This window comes from Pterocles gutturalis, unplaced genomic scaffold, assembly GCF_000699245.1.
Source record: "Pterocles gutturalis isolate BGI_N339 unplaced genomic scaffold, ASM69924v1 scaffold27639, whole genome shotgun sequence".
Lineage (NCBI taxonomy): Eukaryota > Metazoa > Chordata > Aves > Pterocliformes > Pteroclidae > Pterocles > Pterocles gutturalis.
The window spans coordinates 3761-11609 of record NW_010134042.1 but is presented as its reverse complement, the minus strand read 5'-3'; the positions used below and the strand labels follow the sequence as shown (position 1 = coordinate 11609).

The 7849-nt window shown below is 44.9% G+C and overlaps 1 protein-coding gene across 1 annotated transcript; it reads right to left on the bottom strand.

Annotated features, from left to right (window-relative positions):
* Positions 1 to 975: 975 nt before the first annotated feature.
* Positions 976 to 6791, bottom strand: FAM69C (family with sequence similarity 69, member C; the record flags this gene model as incomplete). Its single annotated transcript, XM_010081465.1, has 3 exons — positions 976 to 1400; positions 2127 to 2291; positions 6114 to 6791. Coding segments are annotated over 3 exons (1059 nt in total), but the record flags the coding sequence as incomplete, so codon positions are not given.
* Positions 6792 to 7849: the final 1058 nt, after the last annotated feature.

Below are 7849 nucleotides of genomic sequence, written 5' to 3'. Positions count from 1 at the left end.
AGGATCAGTGCCTTCAGCAGGGAGGTCCTGTGGGGAGCACACGAACCCTGATCACACCACCAGGATTTGCAGCATCATCTCTGTGCCTTCCCTTGGGCCTAAATACATGCAATGTCTTCTGAACCCACGTGTTAGATTCTCCAGCCATAGCCACACACATTTGAAAGGCAAAGTCAATGATTTTAAGTTAATCTAGGGATCTTTATTTATGTAAATGATTGCAAGATAATGAATTCTTATGAAAAATTTCCTTTTGTTCATTAAAAAATACTGTGTAAGAAAACTCTGATTCTGGATATTGTTCTGTTCAGCGCAAAGGACAGATTGTTGGCACTGCTGGGTAAATCTGCTCTCTGGCAAAGGAGGGCTTCTCATCAAGTGCTCTGATGTTCAAGTGCCTGAGGGCTTGTTCACATGGGAAAATTCACTGGTATTATTCATACCTCTCCACTGCAGAATATGAGTACCCACATGGGAACTCAACAAGGGTATAATTATTTTGCTCTAGAAAAGTCCTAAGTACCTTCATATAATTTCTGCCTAGAAAGTTAGCTGTGGCACAGGTAATACAACACACCAGGGAACATCAGACAGGACTGCTTTTTAAAAAAAGCAACTCTTCACTTGCGTTACAATACATTTCCCCATTTGAGGTTGTCTTTTCACACAGAACACTCTGTCCCTACTTTAAAAAAAAAAAAAAAAAAAGGTAATTCTAGAAAGAAATTAAAACAAATACCATGCACATACTTATCTGCACCCACCCACCATTTTAATTATTGATATTGATTTTGCTGCACTTGCACTCTTCTTCTGTAATGCATCCTCACTCTGAGCAGCCGCACGCAGACAGATGCTATCTGAGCAGTGACTACAGTGCTTGGTAAGCAAATGATGCACCCAACGCTGATGGAAAGGGCTAATGCTAGCTCAGGAAAACAAGCAAGAACAGAATCCAGGTAATTAAAACCAATTTCACACTTCAAAGGATATTAAAAGGACGAGCTGCACCTGCAGCCATGAATTTCATTTGCATAGGAGAAAAACAATCTCTCTGCTGTGAATGTAATACAATGGGTAGGAGGAATGGAAGAGAGAGAGAGAAAAAGAAAACCCAGGCTGCCTCACACACAGAGTCCCTTAGAGTGCCTGGGATGTGGCCCTTGCAGTTCTGCCTTTTGTGCCTACTCTGCCCTTTGCAGTTCTTGCTGGGTGACCCGAAGGAGGTGATACAACTTGGAGAGAGATTTCAGAGTCCTCTGGTGCCTGGCAGCATCCTCATACCCTGGTTCAGCACATTCCTGCACGGCCTTCTGCAGCTGCAGCTGCAGGGGGAAGGAAACCAATGGTCCTCTGAGATTTGGGGAAAACCAGCGACGGAATATTTTGTCACAAATTACCTGAGGAAAGGAACGACAGCAGATTGTTGTCTTTCAGGAGCCACGACTAATGCCCTGCTGCTTCTCTGGGACTGTAGCAAAATGTCATCTGAACCCAAAATGCCTCCAGCCATTCCAAGAGGAAGGTATGGAACAGGAGCATCCACAAAGGCAACACTCTAGCTGAGGAAACCCCCTACTTCTCAGACTGCTCTTGCACTTCTGCATAACAAGTGGTGAGGGTGAGGGGGTGGGAGAAGCAGGCAAAAGGCTGCCAAGCTACAGCTACACTTCCCCAGCCTCTCTGCTGTGCTGGTGCCTCCCACCAGCACAGAGAGGTGCGCTATAAGACACCTCATCCCGAGGCCAAGACTCCTCTCTCCACTACATCCACATACAATGTCTGTAGCATGGAGGATTGCAGCCATAAGTCCCCATGCTTACACATGGACAGCCATGACTTCACCCTTATTGGAGACAGTAACAACAATCCCCTGCCCCTACTTCCTCCACTCTTCTATCCAAGGCATTGGGCTAACAGCTACATGAAAATGTGGCAAATAAACGCTACTGAATGTAGCAGTCTGTTTGCATGCTCCAAGATGGGATTTCTGAACAGAACTGGCACTAATATGGCCACATTTTAAAACCTGTCTTCATCTCACAGTGTCCCAGTACATACCATGCATTTTATAGTCAACGTGATTTTAAAATAAATGGATGCATAAAGCAGCTGTGTGTACTCACTTGCAAGTTGTTATTGGCTCTCTGTGCTCCACATTTTCTGATTTTCAGATTGCATTTTGAAAAGCAATCAAAAAAATTACAGTCTTCGTCTCCTGTGCAGTTCTGTTCGAGGATGTCCCTCATTTTGGGTTCAAAAAAGGCCATATCTACATCAATGGCCACCACCTGTGGATCAAAACAACCCATCAGATCTGGCATGGCACAGCCTGCAGGACAGGGCTGAGCAAGCATTCCTGTTTTTTGCTTTTGGAAATGTTGTGGTGAGAGCATCTGACAGTGGATAACTGGAATTTTAATGAAAGGGCTTTATTTTGCTTAACTGAGCTGCACCAGTCTTGTGAATACCACTTTTTTAAACAAAAACTGCCAATGCTTACGATACCAGGAAAAGGAAAATTATCTGTGGACAATATGCATCCCTGGAGTCAACTGGCTTGATTCGCCTTGAACTGGGACTATCCAGCTTGAAGACTGATCTACTTGTTGTCGCAGTTTACGCAGATGGCACCTCCGCCTTTTCATTTTATGATGGTGCAAAATTACCCACAGACCCGACAGTATAATTTCAAATGCACCATTCAGACTAAACCCCTAACTTCACCGTTGTGGTGAGGAGCAGCAGGATGCGCAGAAGTACCTGCACCTGGTACAACTCCTGCAAACCTGCCACTGCATTCAGTGGGTTTGAGTCTGCTCAGCTGTACAAAGAGATCCCTGAGGCTGTGGAAGGTCAGGACTGGTTTTGCCTGGTCCTGTTTTCTATGGATTGACTCATTTATTGTGCATGGTTCTTGCTCTGCTTGTCCAGAAATATGGTCTATAACAGCATCCAGCCCGCAGTTGGTCTCAGCAGAAAAAGCAAGGACTGAAGGGATCAATCAATTTTCTCACCCTGACACAAGCCTTGCAAAATAGTGAATACACAGCACAGAGTGGTCTGTCTGCAGGGCTGCTGCTCGTGCCAGGTTTGAGGCCATTCTGGGAGCAAAAAGGGCTGTAGCCTCAGTTTCTGCCTGTGTCACTAACACTTCCAGTAATACTTCACTAATACTGACAGTGTCATTAATACTTCACTTTAAAAACCCACAGCAATAAACAGGGAAAGAAAGGAAGCCAGTAGCAAGATGGCAGCTGCTTGACCTGAGACAAACTGTGGGTGAGCACAGTGACTGCTGTCTGCCTTCAGCGAGGTGATAACAGCTATCAGCGTACGTTCGGAGCTGCACTCAACACTTGACAGTCAGGGTCAGAGACTGACACACATTTTTATGGAGGGAAGCATCTGGGACCTGGGCAAAGCAGAGTTACTTGGGCTCAAATGATAGTCTCATTTCTACGATTTGACCTCCCAAATAACAGGGGAAGCTGAACTGTGTGGCTGGAGCAGCAGCTGGATCAACCCCAGGAACTGAAGATGTCTGGTCTGGTAGAAGGCCAAATAAACCTTCCACAGGCAAAAGGAAGAACAAGGTCTAATCATCATTTTATTCTTCTTTTTCACCAGGGAGAATCTTAAAGAGATGAGGCATAGCTTAAAAACTCAAGTATTTTTAAGCTTCTTGGAGAGCTTGATAATGATGATGTAGCTTAAGGGATTTCACACGTTCGGACAGGAACTTTTTTTTTTTCTTTTTGTCTTTACTTCCTTAAGCTTTCTGCAGTTTTGCTGTTCACTTCATTGGAGAAGAGACAGTAAAACCAGTGCAGGGTTTCCCCAGTCCTTGGGTCGCTGCATCAGCTCCCTGGTGGGGTCTCTGCCAGCACTGAGCATCTTTGACAACCTGATTAATTGCTCTGCTAGGAAAAACAGCCCTCATTCACAAATGTGTGGCTGCCAAAGGGTTCAGTGGTTTTCACTGAAGTTCATCTGTTACAAAAATGATGGGGGCATCCAGCCAGACCCTGTGAAGATAGATCTAGGTGACACTCTACCTATAAACAGCTACATTTTGGTGGGGTTTGTTATGATTGTAATTGATGATGGAGGTACCCAAGGAAATGCAAAAGGACCCAGCTTGGCTCCTGATCCAATTTAAAGTCATATTTAAGGTGCTGTGATCTTTTTAGTTCGCTCTGAGTTGCTGGCAAAATAGGAAGCTCTCCCAGAGCACTGTGTATTCACCCAGAGCTCCTTCCAACTCTGCCCCTTATGTAGCTCCATAGCAGCTTAAAATTCCACTCAATGATTTACCAGGCAGTGATCTTTCCCCTCCATGCTGCAGAAACAGCATGTGAAGGCTGGAGTGAGGGCTGGAGGCTCATCCCCACCATTTGAAAATAATCCTCAAAGTAAAACTGTTGCACTCCAGGCACGTTTCTTTGGGTATTTGCAGTCTCCTTACCGGGATGAGGAGTGGGGGTACTATTATGGTTGTTTGTTATCATCCTACACAGAGAGCAAGAAACAAGCAAGTGAAAAAACTGCTTAAAACAAACATGAGGGACAAAAAAAGAGGCAGCCTCACTGTGTCTCTGTTCTAGAACTGGTTGATAAAACCACCTAGAGCTTCTGCTTCTCTCTCCTTCCTTCTTCACCAGTCAGAAGCTGTCTGTTCCCCCCCACACACCCTGCAGCTTTCTGCCTGTGCGTGTCTCCTGTCTCCCAGCCCAGTGGAGTGATAATAGATGATACCAATAGGCTGTAAGTAATGTATGACTGACATGTGTAAGCGGCAACTCACTTTCATTTTTAATTATTTCTCCTAGAAAATACTAAATTAGAATACTTCCCTATACCAGACTGCTGTCTCTTTGGACCCCAGAAGTCATGGGCAGATCCTAAAGAAGCAAGTCTCACCAAAAGGACTCATAAGGGAAGACACATCTAATATTCTTTCTCTTTTCCTAAATGAAATCTCTTCTCCTGTAAGTAGGCTGCAAAACAGATGCTCTGGTCATGTGCTCAGTCACGGGCAGTCACAGCCCTGTGTAACTGAAAAAGACAGGCAAAGTCCACCTTGCGGAATCCCTGCCATACCTCGCTTTGCCTAAATACTGGTACACTTTCTTAGTTTCTCTATATAGCTCCTCACATATTCCCTGTTCAACTGCTGTAATGCACCTGAATAAACAATGGGAGGGAAGGGAAGGCTGAAGGGGAAGCACTCTGATTGCTCTTAATGGCTGTACGTTTAGGCAATGTTTGTCTAGTACTCTGAAGATGTGAGTGTTATATCAACACTCAGTGAGTACTGAAAATACCATTAAAGACCCTGAAAATGCTTTTTTATTCACTCAGAGTGCAGAAACTCCACTGACATCGCTGCAAATTGTGAGTCTGGTTCAAACAGTTACTGCACAGTGTCTCCAGTCCATCCACACAATTCCCACCGAAACCAGTGGAACTTCTGCCCGCAGAATGAATGCAAGATGTGTTCAGCAATGTGGTGCTGAGCTACATCACTAATTAGAAAACATGCATAGCTATTCAGGTCTGAGTTACAGCTGTACAATGAAAAGTCAAAGTGTAACAGTACCAGGGAGTTTCACATCACTGTCCTTGGATCATTTCCAGACCAGATAAGCTGAACACTAAAGCACAAAGATGCGCGTGTCTGTATGTGGGGAGTTCCCCTGGTGTCAGGTCAGAGAATTCAGCCTTAGTTCAGCATCACTACCAGAAATAGTTGCTGTGACTCAAATTACAGCTTCATTTACAGTTTTTGAGATCTCCTTACCTTCAGGTGGCATCCCTTACCACATCCAGGGACCCTGTCGGTACCAGTGCCTTTGAGGAGGTGAAACAAATCAGAACTGAGCAAGCAGTTCTCGAAACAAGCAGCAGGATTTAGTGCTCTGAAATGTGGTTGCACACATTACAAAGCGTAAAAGCAGTAGAGAACCTCCCCTGTCCCTTGTAAATGCATTGGTTTTGCAAAAACTTGGCCAAAAGCTGTATGAGGAGGGAAGTGGCATTTTTACACAGCCATTTTCTGAATAGAATTTGACATCAAATTGCTGCAACACCACCCCAAAGACCCAACTTACCGTGAGATCATGCCTGATAGCAAAGTTTTCTGGTTTGATGTCACACAGGTGAAGTCGGTGAGAGAAATCATTATCAAAATGCTGCACCATGTCCAGAAAGCTGAGTGCAATGTCAATGATGGCTCTCACTCTGCTTCTGTGGCCAGCAAGGGAGGAACCAATCATGTTTTCCAAGGGAAAAAGAGTTTTGTGCCAGCCATGTCCAGCTGTGAGATACTCCACAGCATAAAAGTGTCCACAAGAGCCAATAATCCGTAACACATGTTTGCTGAAGTCCTGCAGCAAACTGAAGTAGATATATTCTTCCTGCTGGAGCAAGGACCACATGCTAGCCACCTGTGCTTTCCAATGTGGCCCCTTCTTCCTTGTCCACAGGGGCCCCATGGTGCTGTTAGACAGTTCTAGCCCCAAGACATTTTTGACCTCCAAGGCTATCATGAGCAGCAGCTCTGTTTCAGGAATATCCTGTGTTTCCACCTCCTCTAGCATACTGAGATGCTGGTAGCTGGAGAAGATTTCCTTCTTGGATTTCAGGATGATGGGCTGACCTCTCCAGTCAGCCTGGATGACCTTCTTACCTCTGTCATAGTAAAGGCAGTGCTTGTACACCAGCTTCTGTGCCACACACAGGTCTTCACAGAGGTCGCCAGTCAGGGCTCCACTGCTGTAGTCAAGACACTGGAGTGAAAGAGCAGAATATTCAGAGCAGGACCATATGCCCACGGACCACACAGAAGAAAGGCAAATAATCAGCAACAGTCCTAAGCTCCAGAGGCTTGCAGCAGCCATGGCATCGCAAGCACAGACCTTTTACAACCATTGGGTGGTTCTACGGTTTTTCAGAGGTCTCTAAAGACCTTTTGCTAGGGGGAGTCTTGCTTCAAAACAGGGATTCTTGGAATGGTAAAGGACAAGCTTTTTGGGGGCAAGGAAATGGACTAGATGACCTGTTACTCTTAAGTTCGTGCCACATATGAATTCAGAGAGACAAGCTTTGGATGCACTTGGCTGAACTATCTGAGATTCTGAGATGTAACACTTTAAGGAACAGGAGATAACTTCCAGTGTAATGCAGGACTTCTCTGGAAGGTTCAGGGCAGCCTAACTTAGACATCCCCACTTAAGCTACAGGAAAATCCACGGGCAGCTGGATTGCTGGGACCTTCTACAGCCCCGCATGCTTCAGCTTTGCACTCAGCATGCCCTCTGAATGAAGCTGTAGGAACCTCCACATCATCAGGAAACACAGAGGTTGCGCTCAATCCTTGGACCAAGAACTTCCAGAATTTTTAAATATGTAAATGCTGTAGGACAAAATTACTTTTCCAGTTTTTATATGTAATTATCAGAAGTTTCATTTTAATATTAATTGCTTAAATAATTTATTTGATTGGAAAAAAAACAGCCTGTGGAAACATGGGAACTGCTGCTTGATAGTCAAGGGGTCACTGCAAATTTGTACAAGAGCTGCAAGGATTCCCTCACCAGTCCTTCCCTCAATCCATAATTGTTTCCATACCATCATTTTCAAAAGTGTAGGCAGTCAATATATTCCTACAGGCATTCAAAAGTGCAGCTGCAGGGACTGCTTTGGGTGAATCAGTAGAGGGGATGAGCAGAGGTCTCTGGTGAAAGGGGAATAGACTCTGGTGGTGCAGAAAGCCAAACATCTGGGAGGCAGCTTGACAGAGTCAGCCCTCTTCATTGCTTCTGGCATTTGAACCTTCATTTAAACA